General features: G+C 47.4%; 1 protein-coding gene across 3 annotated transcripts in view; it reads left to right on the top strand.

Annotated features, from left to right (window-relative positions):
* RFX4 (regulatory factor X4) overlaps positions 1–21,729 on the top strand; it is a 155,861-nt gene that overhangs the window by 38,050 nt on the left and 96,082 nt on the right. For all 3 annotated transcript variants that reach the window (XM_059404625.1, XM_059404624.1, XM_059404623.1), the window contains 2 exons: positions 7,701–7,761; positions 20,499–20,622. In XM_059404625.1, the coding sequence (XP_059260608.1) occupies positions 7,701–7,761; positions 20,499–20,622 (185 nt within the window). The remainder of the gene's footprint in view (positions 1–7,700; positions 7,762–20,498; positions 20,623–21,729) is intronic.

The raw sequence follows: 21,729 nt of genomic DNA, 5'->3' as shown, positions 1-21,729 counted from the left end.
AATAACAACACCCGGAGTGTTCCTTATCAGTAAGAGCAGAGAGCATCTTCATTCTTTTCTTGTTTTTAATCTTCTTTCCACAGCCGTGTCGCATTCTGCGACTAAATGAGGGTGTATCCTCATTTAGTTCACCAGATGAGCACTGGGCTGTTTCTGAACTTTGACTGTGTCGGGCAAGTTGCAAAGAAAAACCTTGCGTGTGGTCATTTCCTACGTTGCCAGAGGATCTGTTCCCAGACACGGGACGGCTGGGTAGAGAGCATGTGGGATTTCAGGAGATTCTGCCAGATGACCTCCTCGTGGGGGGGCAGGGGAGGGCACCATTTCACACCCTCCCCGCCCCTGCGAGGCGGGAGGGCACCTGTTCCCCGTAGCCTCTGCAGAGTGGTGTGGTCGAGTTTGGATTGTTGCCAATCAGATTGAGAAATGGTATTTTAGTCCAGTTCTTTTCACTAATCGAGATTAATCATCTCTTCACATTTCAAGAACATTTGTCTTTTTCTCCAACTGTGTGTCAGGTGCTTTGCCTACTTTTTTCTCTGGGTTCTTAGCCTTTTTCCTTCTGGTTTTCCTGGAGCTCTCTCTGCAGTGAGGAGATGAAATCATCTGCGGTAGGACTGCGATTTTCCCAGGCATGTTGTTATCTTTCTACTTAAGGTGTAGGTGCCCCCCCCCCCCCCCCCTCCCGCCCAACACACACACGCAGAAGCTTTGGATTTCTTATGTAGGAAAGTTTATCAATATTTTCTTTTATGGCTTTCAGGTTTAATATCAAAATTAGAAAGGTCTTTTCTTATTCCAGTGTTCTGAAGGAATTCCCCCAGAGGAGGTAAAAGGAGGCAGGTGTGAGGCCCCCTCAGAGCAATGCTGCCAACATCACAGTTTTGTTTGGGACTGAGCCTTGTTCCCACGGGGGGGAGGGTATGCTGCCAGGGGCTGTGCCCAATGCCAAAGGCTGGGTCCAGGCACCCCGCTCATCAGCTTTGCAGTGGCTGGGAAGGGGTTGGATAAGGGGAAATGAAATGTTTGGCAGGCCAGGTGCAGCCAGGTTAGTATAATGAAAGGAAATAGAATTAGAACTTTGAAGTGAAACTCGAGACTCGCATAAACTTGAACCTTTCCTGGGATTTGAAGAGAAGTAATTAATTTACAAACTTTCTCCTTCTATATTAAACTCTACCACACTGGCTCTGGGCAGGAAATATTCTAGAAGACGTTCCCAAATATTGTGAATTCCATCAGCAGATATCAAGCAGATGATATGTTCCCTAAAATATTTAGTACAGTACTAGAGTTTGGAAGAGAGACCGAGGCTCATGATGGCTGGGTTCGAGAAGTTTTGGTGTCAGCTAGACTGGGTCCTCTCCTGCCCCACCACTAGCTGTGTGACCTCAGACCAATTGCTTCCCACTTATCTGAGCCTCAGTTTCTTTCTCCCTTAAAAGGGGATACTATTAATAATCAGACCTAAAATTGATTAAGCACCACGTATCCATCAAGCACCGTATTTGACGTTTTATGTCTGTTAAGCTGTTCACTGTCTTGGGTAGCAGTGAAAATTAAATACAGTGAAGTAAAGAGTGCCTGGCCCCTTACACATTTTCAGTAAAGATTCTCTGGTGGTAGTATTATCTGTATGCTTATGAAATCCGATGGGTAGGCTGAATTTAATTGTGGTACTATCTTAGCCGGTCATTCATTCATTCATTCATCCCACAAAGGCTTCTTGAGCCCCAACCCTGTGTGGGTGCTGGAACCATAGTGGTGAGGCGGTCTGTGCCCTAAAGAACTTACAGACAAGTGAGGCAGACACACTGGGGGCAAGCTGTGACCACACCCCACGAGGACTTTTCTAGGGACCAGCCAGGGTGCTGGAGGAGCACTGGGGAGGAGCAAATAGCCTTGTCCCAGAGGCTGGGCTTGCCAAACGTGGACAGGATGGGGAGCCAGGTGCCTGGACCCTCCAGAAGACTGACAACTATTATAGGAATAGGGAATACTTAGGGTAGCTTGTATCTTGTGCCAGAAGTGGTTAATTAATCCCTACAATATGTGCCTGGTGCTTTTATTATCCCTGTTTCTCAAACAAGAAACTAAGGCACTAAAAGGCTGTTGGAGGTCACACAGCTGGCGAGTGGTAGAGCCAGGGCTGGAGCCTGGAAATTCAGCCTCAGAGCTTCTACCGGAAGGTAGATGCAGAGAGGGAAGCAGAGGAGCTCACCACCGGGAAGTGGGCTGTGGTTTCCCGGAGTGTGTTTGTAGACAGGACTGCACAGGGGCAGCGGGACGGAGCAGGTGAGCGGCGTCTTGCCGGGAGACGTGTAAGCAGGCGGTTGCTCTCCGAATTGGGTAGAACGAGCACGGTGGGCTTCACAGATGGACGGCCCCACCTGGGCCGTGAGCACCTCCAGGAATCTGCTGGCCTGAAATTATGGCGTGAATCTCATTTGGCTTGAGGCATTTTTGCCTGTTATAAAAGAAAAAGCATTAGGCAGAACCAGTTCCTGAAGTTTCTATCAGCTATGGCTCTTTTTTTGTACCTAAAATGTGCTCTGCTGTCCTCATCAGCCCGATGGCTCCTCCTTCAGCTCCCAAGGCTCAACTCACAGCCCACATCTGGTCCTGCTCTACCATCCTGGACTCTCCCGTCCAGTTTCTTTGCTGATAGTTTGACTCTGAGCTTGAGAGAGCAGAGAGACCCTGTCTGTCTGGCCTCGCCCTTTCGCCCCCGGCACAGGGCTAGACTGTAGCAGACCATCAATATTTGATGCACGAATGAGCAACCAGCACTTTTGGTGAATTGGGATTGACAGTCCCCAGAGAGGAGGCATCTGACCGTGATACACACCCCCTTCCAGAAGAAAGAGGCTGGGCATTCTGACCCTGAGCGCCAAGCCACTAGTGTTCTAGAAAGGGGTCTGCAGAGGTGGAAGGCACCTGTTTGATGACGGAGATGGAGAGGCCACACTGGCACCAGGGTAGACCAGTCCTTGGTTAGTACCATCGGTAGCCGCCATATGCCGAGCGTGCGGTGAGACCCTGCCTTCCCTGCAAGGGAGAGACTCCCCAAAGCTCGGCTTCCTTGTTTATAAGGTCAGAAGTAAATAGCACGCTCAGGAGGAAAACAGTGGGATGGCATACGAAAAATGATGCCTATCCCTGGCTTGAGTCCTTGGCCAATAAATGCTATTGTGATTGTGACGGTATTCTTTTTTTCATGTGTCTGGTTGGTAGATACTCTATTTAATTTTCAAGCTGTCCTTGGGATCTAAGCTATGATTCTCATGTTTTAGGGAGAGGACCCTCAGGCTTTGATGAGTTAAGGGACTAACTGCTCAGGGTTCCACCCAGAGTTAGGGGCAAGGCTGGGATTCAAACCCAGGTCTGCCTTGCCCCCAAAGCCAAGTCTCTTTCTATTCACTGGTATCCGAAGTGGGCCATCAACACAATAGAGACAGGTCTCACTTGTGTGGGAGGTGCTGGACAGAATCCCAAAATGAGGGGCTCTTCTGGCTACGGCCAAGTGGAACCCTTCCACACTGCCTTGTTGCTCTGGGTTTTGCCCTCCCAGCCTTTCTCCTGCTGCCTCCTCTCCTGGAATGCCCCTCCCTCAGAGTCTGCCCCTCAAAGTCTAACTCGTCCTTGTAAAGGCGAAGGACGCAGCCACAAGCCAGTGGCCCTCTCTTGTTTTAAGTTAGGATTGTGTGCGTGTCCTCGGGTGTGAAAGAGAACATTGAAAACAGACTGGAGGTAAATAAGATAAAACAATAGTTCGCTGTGTTGAGAGGGGCTTGGATTTACAGAGATTTTTCTATTTTCCAAAGTTAAAAAAAATGAATGTGGATGATTTTGGGGAACAGGAAACAAAGTTATTTTAAAAACCCAGACTGTTGTCTTCAAGGCACAGCTCAGATGCCCCCTCCTGTGTGGAGCCATGATATGGCCTGGAGTGTGTTCACCTGGCGGGGTCTCCGTCCCTGCCTGTCTTTGCCCCTGTGCGTATCTCCGAGCAGAATGGCTCCAGGTATCCTGGCCCCCAGGGCAGCTGAGGGCAGTCTGGGGAGGTTTGGGGGCTCTTAGTCTCTGTTAAGTTCATGTCATCATTCCCCCAACAGCCTTTTAAGGTAGGCGTGATGATAATCCTCAGTTTCAGAAACGGTCTGGAAGCTGAAACAAACTCATTAGAATGTCCGAAAAGTCCCTTTCCAGATCTCGTCCCCGTCCCCCACAGGGACCCAAGCTGTGGTCATCATGATCGTATGGGTCCCCGTGTCTTGGTCTGTCCCTCGCCGTCTCTACTTTCTTTCCCCTGACTTGGTCCCACCTTCCTTGCCATCTGGTTCCCATCTCTGACACACTTCAAGGGTTACAGCTCACTTACCACTGCCTCCAGGAAGCCTTCTGTGAAGCCTCTGCTTTCTCAGGCTCCCGCTTGCCTACCTGTATTACAGCATTTTTCGCTTCTTACTAAACTTGGCCTTTCTCTCCACTGTTTGTCTTTCTCTTTCTCCAGCCAGACTGAAGGACAGGAGTCTAATTTCTTTATTCCCAGTGTCTAGCTGGCATAAATTAGGTATTCAGTGAATATTTGTTGAATTAATTAATATAGTCATTTCAATGGCCCTGTAAAGTGACCATTTACAAATGAAGAAAAATGAGGGGTTTGCTCAGTCACAGCCAGTGAGTTTTGGCACTGATTCTAGAACATAGATCTTTTGATATCTAGTCCAGCTTGGCTGAAATGCTGAAATTTAAAAAAGCAGAGGAGAAAAATTCTGCCAGTTCTACGCGGAATGGAAACTGGTCCAATCGTGGTCCAACATAAGCTGAGAGGTTGTTTATATGCTTTTCCTTGTTTAAGGAAAAAACTCAGTTGATCGTGTTTTTTAACGCTGCCTTTTATTTCTTTTCAATTACTTGCTTAGTATAATTTCTAGGAGTTGGAATGTGAGGTCAGGTGACCGTGCATTTTAGATGGCTCTCAATATTGGTAAGCAGTTGGTAAATTGGTAAGCAACTGCCGAATTGATTACCAAAAACTTTGTACCAGTTAACACTACCTTCAGAAGTATGTGAGTGTCAGTTTTACCACTTACACACCAGCACTGGGGATTATCATTACTTAGCATTTTCGTTACTCTCAGAGATGTAAAGTTGTGCCTCATTATTATTTTCTTTTTTATTTCTCTGTGAACAGCTGAGGTTGAGTGTTGTTTTCTGTGTCTGTCTATATTCTTGTGAGACTCACATGTCCGTTCTCCTTATTGTGCTACTTACTTTCTGATGATAGTCGAAGGCATTTGTGGAAGACAGACCTGGCTATTTAGTGGAACAGGCACTGTTAGGAGGAAACACAAAGATGAGTATGAGAGAGTTTGTATCCGTTACGAGGCTTTTGGTGGCAGGGAAGAGAATATCCAATGAAAAGAGGTTTTATGAACTAAGAAAATTTTATTACCTCACAAAACAGGGAGGCAGCTGCACTGGGGATTGGCTAATCAGGCACAATGTGACCCTCAGATCCCCCAGTCCCCCCCCCCCCTTTCCTCTCTGCCACCTCAGCAAGGACTTCATGCTGAGGCTGCTCTCTTCCCAGCTGAAAGCTCACCGCTCTGGGTCTGCTCTGCCATGTTCGAGAACAGGACAGACCAGACTCTCTCAGCTGCTAGTCTGTTTGCTTTTGCACAAAACAGAAGATACTGGTTTTTTTTTGTTTGTTTGTTTTGTTTTGTTTTTTCACAGTTTTGGAGGACAGAAGTTCAAAATCAAGGCCTCCAATTCCTTTTTGGTAGGGAAAAATATCTTTCCCAGAAGCTTGCAGAGAGCTTTTCCGTCAGTCTGATAGGCCAGCACCAAGTCACCTGCCATACCGACCCCATCAGTGGCTCCATGGGTATATTTAAATTCATCAACATTCAGCTGTTTGGGATTCAAAGGGGAATCAACACCCCCCCTTGACACGTGGTTCCCTCTACATTGCGGTTCTGTGAATGAGCAAGAAGCTGAGTATGTACAATGGTTGAATAAGCAGCCTCAGTATCTGCCACAGGTACTAATTAATCAGAATTATACCAATCTTTTTGTTTTTTAATTTTTTATTTTTTAATTATTTTTATTAACATATAATGTATATTTGCCCCAGGGGTACAGGTCTGTAGATCATTAGGCTTACACACTTCACAGCACTCACCATAGCACATACCCTCCCCAGTGTCCATCACCCAGCCACCCTCTCCCTATCCCCTCCCCCCAGCAACCCTCAGTTTGTTTCGTGAGATTAAGAGTCTTTTATGGTTTGTCTCCCTCCTGATCCCATCTTGTTTCATTCCCCCTTTCCACGACCCCCCGCCCTGCCTCTCAAATTCCTCATATTAGAGAGAGCATATGATAATTATCTTTCTCTGATTCACTTATTTCACTCAGCATAATACCCTCTGGCTCCATCCACGTCGTTGCAAATGGCAAGATTTCGTTTCTCTTGATGGCTGCGTAGTATTCCATTGTCAGATTTATACCAATCTTGATAAATTTTCATCAAGAAAATATTTTCTGAACTCTATTAGGCTAATTCATTTAAAAATTTCTTTTCACTAAGCATACTTCACTTTCTTCCACTTTCATTTTTGTTTCATTGAAATCTTTTCTCTGGGTACGGATCCTTCTCCATATAAAATTTATGCCAGAGATTTATTTCACTGACCATTTTACATGTTCTTTATAAATTTAGTTGACTGTAGTTGTAGGCTTTGACATCACTAATTTTCTCTTGAGATTATAATCCATACTGGTCTTCTTGGGTCAAATTTTGTGGACCAAGAAATTTTATGTTGACTATTTCTATAAATAGGCTTTATCAGGAATCAGATGAGGGTCGTTATATGTATTTCTCAGCTAATCCATGATGAAATTATGAGAGTTCTTTTTAGACGCAAAGTTGGATCTGTTATTCAGGTCTGGCCTGATGCCTGTTTTCATAGGGCTGTAAGCCAAGAATGGCTTTTATAGATGAATATTTGTAATCTGCTCAATGGTAGAGAATATGAACTTTAAACCCCAGTTTAGAAAAATGTTAACCTCCTCCCCCAAAGCAATCTCATTTATTCTTAGTAGTAGACATATTACAAAAACTGTACTCAATTGCTATTATTTTGTTTTGAATTTTATCAATAAAAGCTTTGTGGAAATTTGTCTACCCTTGTTATATAAATATGACATGGTAGTTTTGATTTTGCCTCTTGGCCCCCAAACCCTAACATATTTAGTATCTGGCCCTTTACAGAGAAGTCGGCTAGTGCCGCTCTGTGATCTTGCTATCCCGAGTCTCCTGGGCACTGACTTCCCCTCCCTTACCCCATACTTCTCCGTGGGGTTAGCAGGAGCAAATGGTGAGTTCTTAGGGTCTGAATCATAGAGTCCAGGCATCCAGCTGCAGTTGGAAAAATAGTATATTGGGTGAACACAGTCATATTGCTCAGTGATAGAGACAGCTCTTCAACTCTGACGAATTTCATCAAATTAAAAATGCCAGGTACTCTAAGAGTTTTCTGTATAAGTCAGTTTCCCTTTGTCCTTATTCAAGAAGATATCTAACATGTGGGAAGCATCAGCTTTTGAGTTTTCTTCAAACCCTTGGGCGCCATAGGCTGCTTGGGAGAGTACTTTTCCTGCTGAAGGTCACTCCTTTTTCTTTCCTTTAACAGATGAGGAAAAAGAAAACAATAGAGCATCCAAGCCCCACTCCACTCCTGCTACTCTGCAATGGTAAGTTCATTTTCAGCAAGTCCTCTCTTGATGGGGCCCTCGCGCAACTGTCACTTCCTACCCGCGGAGCAGGGTGTCACTGGGAGGTCTGATATTGTCCTGAGAACTTGATATCCTGCAGCTCACATGCAATCAGTTTGATTTGCGGCTCTGTATAAAATACTCAACTTAGATCCTGCCTAGAGATTCGGATTTCCATATTTGTTATATTTTGGGAGAGATTGTCCCGTCATCAAGACCCTGGCAAGGGCTGGATCCCCCAAGGGTGTTGCTCACTGACTTTCTGGAATGAGTTGTTACAATTAACAACGTTGCAGCAAATTACAGAAACATAGGTCTGTTCACCCCTACCAAAGAGTCCTTCATGGGTTCATATTTAATTGCAACTATAATACAATTATTTTAACATTAATAACAGGAACAAGCGTTACCTACTTCAGTGGCTTTCCTTTCGGTATCTGGAATTCCTGGACTTGGTGCAACACCTAATGGATGTTGTTTGAGTGGCTGCTCTCATGTTTGAGGTTTACAGATCAATTCTCCTGTAAGAGGCTCACTTAGATCGTGTTGTAGCTTTCTCCCCAAACATCGTTTCAGTTAAGGCTGTTATTTCCACTAGCAGCCCAGCCCAGCAAACCTGAGGAGATTAAGGAAAGAAGGAGAGGGAGGAAGGACTGGGGAAGGGAAGGCACGAAGACCTAGTATGTGCCAGACTCCACGCGAGGAGCTTCCAATATGCGCCTTGTGCCTGGTCTCAGTCTCACGGTTCTCTGAAGTTGATATTGTTGTGCCCATTTCACAGATGAGGAAAATAAAGCTTAGACAGTTAAGTCATTTGCCTGAATCTACATAGAGCCATGAAGTGGCAAAGGCAAGAACCTGGCTGGGTCTCTCTAACTGCAAAGCCCCTGCTTTGGAAGAAAGGAAGAGAAGATTCGGGAAGGATAGAGAGGAGAGAACAAATGAGAAGAGGAAGCAGGTGGGCTTTAATGAGCACATCGCATTAGATTCTCTTGACTAATCCACGCACAGGTGGGGGGAAGACAGCATTGGGGGAAAGCGTGCAGGAGCGTAACTCAATCTTCCCTACCTAACGAGAGTCTCCACATTCGGCTCGCTTGGCTGCCAGGAGAGTAAGGTTGTTTGCAGGAGCTTGATTTCCAGACTTTGGCTTGTTTCCATCGTTTTGTCCCTATATTCTTTTCCTTGTTGCATTTGCTGCTTTTGGCTTTCTTTAAAATTCTACTCTATTCCCTGGTCACACCTCTGCCTGAACCCTTCCCCCTAAATTATGATCACACAAATTCCCATAATGCCAGGACATCTAATGAGGCATCCATCCTTTGCCACACCCTGTTTCTAGGCTCTGAAAATGTACCAGTGAATCAGACAGCCCAGGAATAGGGACCGAGGGGAGGTGAATTTATAATGATGTAGAAGTATCCTGTTAATGATAAAGAAACAAGGAATACATTAGATGCTGACAGGGGCTGTGCGGAGAATTTGAATCGGCTGACAGAGGGTATTTTAGGTGGAGTGGTGAGGGAAAGCTTCCCAGAGGAGGTGACATTTAAGTGGACACTTGTATGACAAGAAGTCCTCACTGACAACATGACAATGTGAGAATCAGGGTTGGGGAACATTCTAGGCAGAGGGAACAGCTTCTAAAAAGGCTGTACGATTGTAGGTCGGGCTTTCCCAGAGGCAGTCTGAGCAGAGACCTGCTCTCTGCAGGTGTCTGGGTGTTTTATTCTGGTGTGCCCCCAGTATCGACACGTGGGAGTGTGAGGGACACTAGGGTAGGCGGGGCTGGGGGGTTTCAGGTTAACAGGAGGTTGTGGCAGAGCCTTCAGCAATCTCTAAGGGACTTCTGAGGCTGGGCTGGCCCTTCAGAGAGACCAGAATCTAGGCAATGGATCCAGGTCTTTACCTCCTCCCCCCCTTGCCCATCACTGGATGTCAGCGGTTCCCTGGGAGGAGGGTGAAGCTTTGGACAAGTCAGTGTTCTTCACATTCTGCTGAGGACAACTCCCTAGGACGGATTCAGTCTCAGTACCAACCTCCCAGCAGTGAGGAAGGATGCCTCAGTCCTCAGGAGTAACCTGGGCACACACCACAGTGTCTGCCACTCCCTCCAGGATGGGAGGCAGGCCGAGCTTGTTCAAGGAACCATAGGAAGCAGCCAGCGTGGGACACAGCAAGAGATAGGAGAGAGATAAAGATAGGGAGAGGGAGTCAGGGGAGAGGATCTGTGAACAGCAGGAAAGACTCTCTTTTTAAAAGATTTTATTTACTTGTTTGTTTATTGAGTTGTGGGGAGGGGCAGAGGGAGAGAAAAAATCCCAGGCAGACTCCATGCTAAATAAGGAGCCCGCCGTGGGGCTCAATCCCACAATCCAGAGATCATGACTTGAGCCGAAACCAAAAGCTGGGCGCCCAACCAATTGAGCCCCCCAGGCGCCCCAATATTTCTCTTTTAAAATTTTCTTTTATTTAAAATTTTTTTAAAATGATGTTCAGTTAGCCAACATATAGTACATCGTCCGTTTTTGATACAGTGTTCAAGGATTCATTAGTTACATGAAACACCAAGTGTTCATCACAGCACAGGCTGTCCTTAATACCCATCAGCCAGAATTTCTCTCTCTCTCTCTTTTTTTTTTTTAAAGATTTTATTTATTTATTTGACAGACAGAGATTACAAGTAGGCAGAGAAGCAGGCAGAGAGAGAGGAAGGGAAGCAGGCCCCCTGCTGAGCAAAGAGCCTGATGTGGGACTCGATCCCAGGACCTTGAGATCATGACCTGAGCCGAAGGCAGCGGCTTAACCCACTGAGCCACCCAGGCGCCCCCAGAATTTCTCTTAAATAAAAACAGAGTCGTGCTTCAGACTGTAGTGGAAGACGCATGACCTCCTATATGTAAAGTTGCACTTGAGCAAAATTTTGAGAATGTAGTTTCAGCGCAAATACTTTGTCTTTGAAAAGGAACTGGACGCACCCTCCATTTCGCAAGGGAAAATGGTATCATTCAGCCCGCGTACCCTTCCTGCTCTGGGCGCCAGCGAGTTCAGAGCTAAATCTGTGTTCATGTATTTTTCCCCTTCTTCCCTTGTCTGACTTTCTTCTCTTTCTTTTGTTAACATTGTAGAAAAAGACAAGATACAAATTCAATACTTATTTTTGCTTCTATTTTATTTTATTTAATGTACACGAGGGATATATTTCCTCTTTTAAAAACGGAAATATCGTTTATGAGGCTAACTTGGTTGTAGTTCCTGCCTCTTCCCCCAGAGCAGCCCTGTCACCAGTGAGAAGTGTGCTTGTGTGTTTACTGTCCTTGTCGACACGTTTACGTGTCTGTGTACCAACACAAGTTTCCAAATTCTGATTTTTAGGATTTCGTATTTCTTCCTTTCTGAAAGGAATGCAGACATATTGCACTAAAAATACGCTTCTACACTGTATTGACCCATGGCTTGCTCTTTCCTCACTGGAAGGTCCCGAAGCCATCCCCGTGTTAGTCGGTAAAGAGCAGCCCCATTGTAACCGCTGCGCGTGATTCCATGGATTTCGCCACTTGCCTTTTGATGGGCATCTAGGTTGTGTCCACATCTCATCTGCGCCCTTACAAACAGCGCTGCTGGGAACCTCTGCATACCTGCCCCCTTGCCCACCTGTGGGAATGTTCTCCATGTTGGGGTCAAGAAGTAGAAGAGCTGGGTGCTCAGAAAATATTAATGGGAATAAAATTTGTCCTTTCAAATGGTTTTGCCATTTTGTATCTTCACCCACCATACAAAATACTTAGAAAAAAAGAGCGGTGGGGGGCACCTGGCTGGCTCAGTCGGTTAAGTGTCTGACTCTTGATTTTGGCTTAGATCATGATCTCCGGGGTGTGAGATTCAGCCCTGCATCAGGGTCCGCGCTGGGCTTGGAGCCTGCTTGGGATTCTCTCTCTTTCCCTCTCTCTCTGCCCCTCCCCCTATCCCACTCTTTCTCTCTCTAAAGAAAAATAAAAAAGAAGTAGGACCCTAGCTCTACACCATTGCATCTCATTCTCCGAGGCACGTGCATGCTTCACGCCATCCCCTCTCTGCAGTGGCAGTGTGCAGCCCCTCAGGACCGCAGGCCTAGAAAAGGACATTGGTTTCCTTGCCAAGGAGGCCCGACTGTGCTGAGCTCTCTTGGGACGCTTGGCTTATTTTGGGAATTGGGGTAGGGGCTATTTGCTTCCCCACCTTCTCCCTCCTTGCCACGAGGCCCCTCACCATCACCCTCGAGACCACCCCCCCCTCTAAGAACCAATAATACAGTGGCCAAGCAGCCTCAAATAATTGGGGCCACGTGATCTGGAGGCAGCTCCCAGCAGAAAACAGGCAAATATTGTCAAATGCCTTCTGCCGAACACTTTCCAGCATCCTTGGTCACGAGGGTTAGTAAAGCCCAAGCCGCTGGGGAGGGTGAGCGCTGCTGGAGACCCGGCCGCACAATAACCTCTATTCAAGCAGAGGATTTGGGAATGGAAAGCAGCCTGTTCCTCTATCCTGGCCCGCTCGCTCGCTGCCGGCACATGTCCCCCCCTGCACAGCCCTGCCCTCTCACACACCTCCCTGTCGCCTATGGGCGCCAATCAGTGTTCGAGACATCCTCCCTTTCAGCAGGTCACAGAGGGAGGGAGTTTCTTCCCCAATGGAAGACGGTAGAAGACCAAACTGTCACTTTGTTGGGGAGCATTTTTTTCCTTTTCTTTTGAAAAAACTAAAATGAAGTCTTGGGTGATTGACAGCCTTTCAATAGTTCAAATTAATATGAAACAATATAAATTAATAATTTATTATATGTATATTATTATGTAATAATATATTATATATAATATAATATAGATTAATAAATTAAATAATACAAATTAATACGAAACAAAATAAATTTCGTGTTTCCCTTTAAAATGCTCTTGGGGGCCAGAGGTAGAACGCTGGGCTTTGTGCTGTTCCAAAGAAGCGTGTTGAAGTTTTACACCAGATCACAGCTCCTAAACCAGAGTCATTGAGTGTGACCGACGCCTGACATTTTGTACCCCTCTCTGACTTGATCCCTTACTCAACAGTGACATGATCTTATTTGCTTCCATCATAGGAGTTCCCCCACCTGGTTCTGGAAAGGCAGGCCAAACGTTTTTAGGTCAGACACAGCCAGAGCTGTTAGGTAATGCCAGGAGGTGGGGTGGCATCCTCTGCTGCAGATGGAGAGACGAGGTCAGCGCCCCATGAGGGGTGGGACTCAGAGCATGAGAAGATGTGGTGTGGCGCTAGGAGTCTTTTTTTTTTTTTTTTTTTTTTTTTTAGTATTTTGTGCTGTGGTTAAAATATAATACGGTGAAGGCATTTGAGTGGGCAGTTCTGTAGTCCCACTAACGTTTCCCTGTGTGTCCCAACCACTCCCACTTCTTGACCCCAACATGGCAAACACTCCCACAGGTGTTCATGAGGGTGAAGGAGAGATGTGTAGAGACAGGGAAGGGATGGAAAGAGAATATCAAGAGGGAGGATGGCTCATGGTGGAGAATGGTGCCCAAATCACCTCAGCTGTCAGGGGTGCCCCCCAGAGCTCTGGGCTGCCCTCCCCCAGGCCAGCCCCGACAGAAGCATCAGCAACAGTGCAGAACTGTGACACGGTACTGTTAGATGATGCTGAATTTTTGTCCAGAAAAAAAAAAAAAAAAAAAAGTGGGGGGAGCGACTTAAACCAAAAAAATGAACATAAGGATTCTAGAACCTGGCTAATCCCAGGCCTTTCTGGAATACCAACCCAGTAGTTTATAGGCCAATCGGCCAATCACAGGTTATGGAGGAGCCTCAATTCCTGGAGGTTCTGATCCAATTCCAATTCCATAATTACAATGGCAGCGCTAAGTCCCTGAGTCAGTCCGTTGCTCCGCATCAGCCAGACCTACAGCTCAAGTGAGCTTGCACCAGGTGGCATCACCAGTTGAGCTCTCTTGTTCCTTGTGAGAACCCTGTAGAGTCAGCAGGACTGTGAGCCCTGTTTAAAGAGGAGGAAACCAAGCTGGCAGCTGTATGCAGCAGAGGGTCACAGTCTCACTCCATCCGAGTAGGGGAATGCCTGACTCCCAAGAAGGCCCCTGAAGGGGAAGCAGAGTCAGCTGAGGTCCTGGGACAATTACCAGAGCCACCTCAATGCGGGTGTCTGGTTGGTGTGTCTACCCAGGAGCAAATCGTGGACTTAAGTGCTATTGGATAAAATGGATCGGTTTTGTTTGTTTGTTTGGGCTTTTTATACTATCAGCCTCACATCTGGCCGGAGCCAGAGCCCCCTATTTCATATGTAGTTATTGTCTGGTGCTGTTCTCTCTTTGGTTCCCATCTTCTTCGGATCAACCATTGGCTTCCTAAAGGCAATGGCGGGAATTGTGTATTGGTGTTCAATGCTGTCTTCTACAGCCTGGCACATAGTAGGTGCTCAATAAATGTGTGCTGGCTCACTGACCCCACCATGAATGTCAGGCCATAGCATAGTGAGGGCTTTAGAAGTTCAAACTGCAAGCCTAGCTTTTCCCAGCACAACAACTTTGGGCAAGTCCCTCCCCTCCTCCATGTGATGGAGATAATGTTACCCACCTTGCGCCAGTAGCTATAGAAAACGTAACTATGCCTGGCATACTGTAGGCACTGGAAAATATAAATACGTTCATATGAATCAGGGTTTTTCTTTAATCACCTAGGTTTTAAGATTAAAAAAAAAACAACAACAACAACAGAGAAAAACAAAGCTCTTCTGATCTGTACAAAAATCTGTTTTCCTTCCTTGCCACCGCCTCTGTTCTTCCTTCTGAAGTATTGACTGCCTGTGTTCAGGGCTAGGAACTCCGCTAACATAAACAGGGGTTCGGTTTGGTTCCTGCCTTCACAGGACTCTCACTCCAAGACGTGAAACATTCCGGGAATCTTCCGCCGTAACCTAGAATAACATGGGCAGGTGTCCTAACCTGGGTTCCTCTCTGCCGGCCGGCGGGCTGTTGGCTGTGCATGGATTCTCGTTGAATCCCTCTGCGGCCTTGGGGAAATCATTTGGGTCATTTTACCAAAGAAGGAGGCAAGAATCTGAGAGTTCGAGCAGCACCGTGGTGCTTGCGAGCGGCGGAGGCGGGATATAAACCCAGCGAGTGCCACCTGGGAACCCACCTGGGAACCCAGTGCTGCTGCTCAGCGAAGGCGGCGGGAGCCACAGAAGGATCCAAGGGCCATGGAGAGGCCCAACAGGCAGGGAGAGCTATAGGGGCAGAGGCCGGGCCTCCTGTCCACACGCTGTGCTCCACGCACGGGGCTGGGTGCCGGGAGGTGCGCATCGCAGCGCCCTGCACGTTACGGAGCGCACGAATTAGGGAATCAGGTGAGGAGGAAGAACCGGTGAAGAGGCCGTCCTCGGGGGCTGGGTGGGCATCAAACACCGCGGTGTCAGGAGAGAGGAATCCGAGCTGGGCCATGGACCCATTGGCTGGAGCCAAGTGTGTGTGCAGAGGAGTGGGTCGGCGGAAGCCTGGAGAAGTAGTCAGGGGTCCGATGTGGGGGTCTTAGATGCCAAGGGAAGGAGTTAGGACTTCACAGAGGCAGAGGGAAGACACAGCTGGGTTTGGATCACCATCTGGCCTCTGATCGCTTAGCAAGCGTGTTTTCACAGATTTTTAAGTCTCGGACAACTCTGAAAGCCTCAGTAATAAGTTACTATGTCCAATGAAGTTTTTTTTTTTTTAAAAAAAACCCTGCTGTCTGATCTTCTGGGAAAATGGAAGAGGAGGACTTTGTTACAGACATGTCTGCAAGGACCTGGGGAGAGGAGACTCGGAACCGAATGCTCAGGTGTGCCTGGAAGAGAACAGGTTGCTCAGGTGATGGGCAGGGCCCATTGTGCTGGTGTGGAGATGTTCACTGCCAGCGCGGACACAGAGCCTCCTCCCGCGCCCCGCGCCCCCAAACCTCATGAGGAGGTCTTCCTCAAACTGTGTATTGCAGATAATGACTGCTGCTGGCTCCTGGACGGAGTTCATTATCTCCGTATAATAGGATGGGCTCGATTCAAATATGATCGCGTTATTAAATAGAAGATCAGAAAATGGAAGACGTGGGGAATTTTTTGGTGATCATTAAAAATATCCAGGTATAATGGAGTATTGTTCACCATGTCAGACTAATGATGTCCTCCACAAGTGAGGAGGAAAAGGGGAGATTTCATCAGATATGAAGAGAAATAATTAACTGCCTTTCTTTCTGCGGTGCCTTGGTCAGCGAAGCGGACATTCCAATTAGCAACTTGAGTACACATGCGGACCTCTGGACTTCGTAAGGAGGTCTGGGGAAAGGTATCATGACGCTCTTTCTGTGGAAACTCATCAAGCATCGAAGTCACCCTGAATGCCAGTTACAACTATTCAGTCGCAGAGCTTATTAAAATGCTTCATAGTCATAAGCCACCTGGATACCTTGAGGAATAAAACGTGCGTAGAAACGTTCTTCTTTAGAAGGCTCTGGCCTCTGACAGGTAACTGCTTAATTAACTCAGCCTGTGTGAATGTGACTTGGACCCATATGGATTCAAATAGTTTGTTGCTGCTATGGGTGTATTTAATGGGATACTTTTTAACCTTGGTCTTCCATCTTAATGCTGATCCGTTGGCCTTACTGAGTGAGCAAACAAGCCACAGGAACGTCCAGTAGAAACTGAGGCATGGGGGGGAGGGGCCTAAATAAAATAGCTAATGGGAAGGGGACTCAGGAATTTACCTGGGAGCCTGTGCTTTTTCATACCACATCACGCCTGCCCTCCGTAACTCCCTTGCAGTCTTTAGTCATGAGGAACGGCCCCTTAGTCATGAGGAACGGGGCCCCCAGCCATGCAGTTGGCCCAGCCAGGAACCCCAGAGCGTGCCTTGGTTTCTCCCATCCACCCCACATCTGGCAGCCACAGCCTAAATGCTGTCTCTGCCCCCACAGCCACTCCTTCACTCCACTCCTCGCTCTATCTCTTGGAGCAGCTCTTAACTGGTCTCATTTGTTCATTCATTCATTCAACAGATACTACTAGTCAGCCGCCATGGATGTGCCAGGCCTCACTAATCACCCGTGGCCTCCCACCATCACGGCACCATCGTGACCTTTCCAAAGAATGAATCTGATCAGGCCACAATATGCTAAAGAAAATGTAACTGGCCCCTGTCATTTTAAAGGATCACATGCCTTTCATAAGACGAGCTCTGAATGGCTTGAAATGCATGCGTGTTGAATGTACCCATGGATTTTTCTGGCCAAAATTAATTTTAGGAAATTGTTAGCGAGGATGAGCAAAAAGGGATACTTTTCTCCTCCCCACAGCTTGTCCTGCACAAAGTTGCAGCCGCCCAAGTTGTGTGTGTGTGTGTGTTGGTCTGGAAAATGTTCCCCCATAGTCCAGAGAGTTGAAATCAAAGCTTGCAAAGGAAGTTGCTTAGTAGGACTCTCAGGAGTCTGAGATGGAACCTATGAGACTTGGGTGTTTTTTGTGTTGATTGTTATATTCTCTTACGGTCAACCCGTTGCTGCTTAACAGATGACATTAAGCTTTAAATTAATATTAGTGACTCTTGTTACTGATGACACAGTGTTGACTTCTGCAGGATCCCAGAAACACTCTGCTCTTCCCTCCTCTGAGTCTTTATTTTTTCAGTTCTCTGAGTTCTGCTTCACCACCCCCCGAAAATAACACTTTTGTTGTAACTCTTAAACTCCAAGGACTGCCAGACTCCTGTGCCAGGCCCTATTCTCTTGTGGGCACCAAAGAATTCTCCATACCCCCTCCCCCATGGTTTTGTGTTTTCAGAGGTTCCTCTGCAAGCCCGTTCTCTGCTCATACTGTTGTCTTCATCATCCAAAGTGCGTGTCGGTGTGTCCTCATCCCCCCTGTTCTCCTCGCCTGGAACCCCTCCATCCACCAGAGCAAGGATGCTGTCCCACAGAGTAAGACTGTCCCACTGACCGGCTGTGGACCACAGGCACTTGAGTTCCACTCCCTGAGCCTCAGTTTTGCCTACTTCAAATGGTTTTTGTGAGGATGGAAAGAGATACCAGATACCCAGTGCCTGGCATCCTTTGAAGAGAGCAAGAGATGCTAACCATCCTGGTTGTCACAAGGTTCAATCCCAGTCCATCCACGAACCTTTACAGCATCTTCCACCGTCCACCGCTCCTGCTGTGCTTAAGGATTCCTATCTCTGTGCGGTACCCTCTGCAGATAGGCTGCAAAGTGAGCTAGGGCCTGGGTCGTGCCTCATGTCAACATAAGAGCCTACAGGAGCCAGACATAGAACAGAAAATAGGTGTCAGAAAAGGAGGGAGGAGTGGGGACTCTGCCCAACTTGAGGGCACACATACCTCTGGCCTGTTATTGGTCATGCGGGAATATGGGCTCAGTGTTGCCAGATCTCAGCCTTTTCAAAGGAAGTTAGATTTTTATATGAAGTGTCCTTGGGCCAAGGCTGTTTTCAGGTCAATCAAGGCATGTCTGTGAGACCGTCGGATTCAGATGGCCCACACAGGTTTGTGCATAAGCTGGTTCTCTGGACCTCTGAGCTCACTTTTAGTGAGAAACAATGCTGCGCATGGCATGCAGGGGTCCAGGCTAAGCTAGAAGGCTGATTCCCATTCGTAGCTGACCTGAAGCTTAGGACAGTCCTACGAAATGTAATCTCTGTATGAAAGCCTTTCCCCACAGGGAACCACATTTGGAGTTCTGATTTACGATGTTAGGGACACGTGTACTAGAATGGAAGCCCTTTCAGGACAGGGCCTTTGTTTTGTTCACTGCTATTTCCTCAATATCTAAACCACCACCTGGAACTCAATAAACACTTGTTGAATTAAATATTACTTGTGTCTTTATCCATCTGCCCACCAGTAATCTGCTTTTTGTATGCAAACAAGGACAGTCTTGCTCCCCACGGCATCCCCAGCAACTTGGCAGGAGCTAGATCAGTAAGTATTTGTGGAATGAATGCATGACGGCAGCGATCTAGCCATCAAACACTTATGGAGCACCTGCTGTGTGCCAAGGGGTATGCTGGCCTTCAGGGATGCAGGAGTGACTCAGACACCATGCCAGTCTCCAGGAATTAGGTCACACAGAAAGGATGCACAAACTGTTTCCTGGAACGCTTCTAAAAACGGTCAGGAGTTACTCAGCATGCCCCTTCCCAGAGAGAGGGGAGTGGGTGAGATGGTGAGACCACTCCGCACCAGGATTCTTCATTCATCTGAGCATGGCTGGGGTTGAACTCATCCATAGGGTCTGGATATGAAATGATTGAATTGATTCTCTTTCAACCGCGTGTCGGAATGAGCCAAGCGAGTGCTGCCTTTTCAAGTGGGCCCCTCGGGAGGCTGCGTCCTCGCTGCACTTCATAGTTACGACAGTGCTGGACCTTTTCTTTGGCCAGTGCCCCCGGAGAAGCTAGAAGCCATTTGAGGATATTTGTTTCACTGCTTTAGGATCACGCCTTATTTTTGTTCCTTCCCCTCCCCAAACTGTTTGGGATAAAAGCATTCTTCCAACCACTTTATCCCTCCAACTTGGTTCCAAGTGATTTTGGGCTGTTTCCTAAAATCCAATCTGTGATCAAAAGAGAAATATTTTCTCTTGAGTTAATTGAGCAGTGTGTGCCCTAGGCTGTGGATTCGGCAAGCCCAAAGAGAAGTCCCCCAGTTGTCACGTACCCCAGCAGCTCTATCGGAAGAAGTGTTCAATCTTCCAAACTGTCTGTGACGAAGGGGGCAGGATTCTTTCTGATGCCTCCACTCTGGTGTTTGTGTTAAGGAGGAGGGGGAAAAATGACAAACTCTACGTAGTTTACTTTTATGTGCCCGAGATCTAGCACAGATTCTGGACGTGTAGGTACCCAGAGAGGTTTTACGGAGAGGAAAAGTGGAGGATGATGAGGTCCGACATCGAAGTGTTGATCACGTTTCTCACGGTGCTGGCTCAGGTCACACGTCACATCTGATTGATATGTGATCGAAGGTGATCACAGGCAGCACCTCCAAAAGGAAACTGAGGTCTGAGGTTAAATAACTTGCTCAAGGTCATCAAGCGAGCAGGTGACCACACTGGGGTCTGAGCCCCTGTAGGAAGCCCTCACCCTGGGCCGTTAAACTGTACTCATTGAGAAGGTGATGGGCATGGAATCATAATGATCCCAAAGAGACCAATGGGTTCAGCCCCCACTGTGGTCATAAAACCTCCCTTCGGTCAGTGGGTCCCTGGCTGTCTAGCTGTCTGGCTTTTCCTTTAGCATTTTTCTTCTCAGGCCATCCCACCGCACTGCTCTTGTTAACAAAGATGCTTCAACCCTGGGACCCCAACAGAAAAGGCTGCACAAGGGAGTGTGTGGTTCGAAGCTCCGCTGAACGGGGCGCCTGTAAGCTCCTGTGTATTTTTGGAACATTTCGGAACCTGCCCCACCCAGAATGGGGCTGACTAGTGACAGCACAGGAGAGAGGGATTGGGAATGTGAGCCGAAAGTGACCCAAAGTCATACCCACAGGGACCACAAGTCTGATCCCGCTAACCTACCGGCAGGTTACTTGGTCCTCCTGGGCCTCGGTTTCCCCATCTGGAGGAAGAGTTCTCTCCTGGTCAGGACCAGAAGGCGCGTGCCCTCTTGCCTGAGGTTTGCTCACTGAGCGTTTGTCCACAGGCTGGAGGAGAACTACGAGATCGCGGAGGGGGTCTGCATCCCGCGAAGTGCCCTGTACGTGCACTACCTGGACTTCTGTGAGAGGAACGACACGCAGCCTGTCAACGCGGCCAGCTTCGGGAAGGTGAGTCGGCCTCCCCAGCCCTCCTCCTCTTCCCATGTTCTGAGTCACTTACGCACCATTCTTAAGCATTGCTGACGTCTTCGTTGCTTTGGTTTTTGCTGCAACCAACACATCTTAACAAGGTGATAACCAAGCCGAATACCAAACGAACTAATTGCCAAGTATTGAAAACCAAACGATTCGGACAGGTCCTCGAATGAAAAAGCGAACACCTAACTTGAATTTCCTCAGTACTTAATTTGCATGAAAGGGCCTCTTTTCTCCGAGAGGCCAATGTTAAACTCCCCAGCGTGTTGCGTGCGTATCAGTGAGACTGGGGCGGGCAGACTGCTTGGCTTTGTCCTGGGAAAGCCTTGGGGAAGCTGGAAAACGGCCTCACATCGTTAGCCTGAGGGTCTGAAAATCCTCTGTGGGGGGCGATGCTATGTGTAACATGACTGCCAGCCTGGCTGCTGTCTGTCCATCTCATGATAAAAATACATTCCACACTTCAGGCAATGTCCACAAAAACTCCTTGTCGCTGGTCACTCATTTTAACAGGCCAAGGAGCACTGCTGGAACACTCGTCTAAGACTAATCTTTAGTCTGTTTGATAGAAATGCAGGTTTGGGGGCACCTGGGTGGCTCAGATGGTTAAACATTGGACTCTTAATTTAGACTTAGGTTATGATGTCAGGGTCGTGAGATCGAACCGTGAGTCGGGCTCCGTGCTCCATGCAGAGTCTGCTTAAGATCCTCTGTCTTCCCTCTCCTGTGCCCCTCCCCCCACTCTAAGTAAACAAACAAATAAATAAGTAAAATCTTAAAAAAAAAATATATATATGTTTTTATACCTCTAAAATACCTAATTTAATTTGAGTCGGTACATCCAAACTCTTCCTTATTTTATTAGCTTCTTTCCCCATGTAGAAGTTTTGCTGCATCTGCTCTTTTTGTGAGCAGATGCAGCAAAACTTCTACATGGGGAAACACAAAAGAAATCCTGTGTTTTGCACCAGGATTCCTCACTAGGTTTGCGAGTGCGCCCATAACAAGGACTGAAGTGGCAAGAAGTAGTGACCTTTATCAGTCATCAGCTGGGTTAGGGGACAGAGAGCAGCGTCAGGC

The sequence above is a fragment of the Mustela nigripes genome, chromosome 6, assembly GCF_022355385.1.
Source record: "Mustela nigripes isolate SB6536 chromosome 6, MUSNIG.SB6536, whole genome shotgun sequence".
NCBI lineage: Eukaryota > Metazoa > Chordata > Mammalia > Carnivora > Mustelidae > Mustela > Mustela nigripes.
This window is presented reverse-complemented; position numbering and strand designations above follow the sequence as displayed.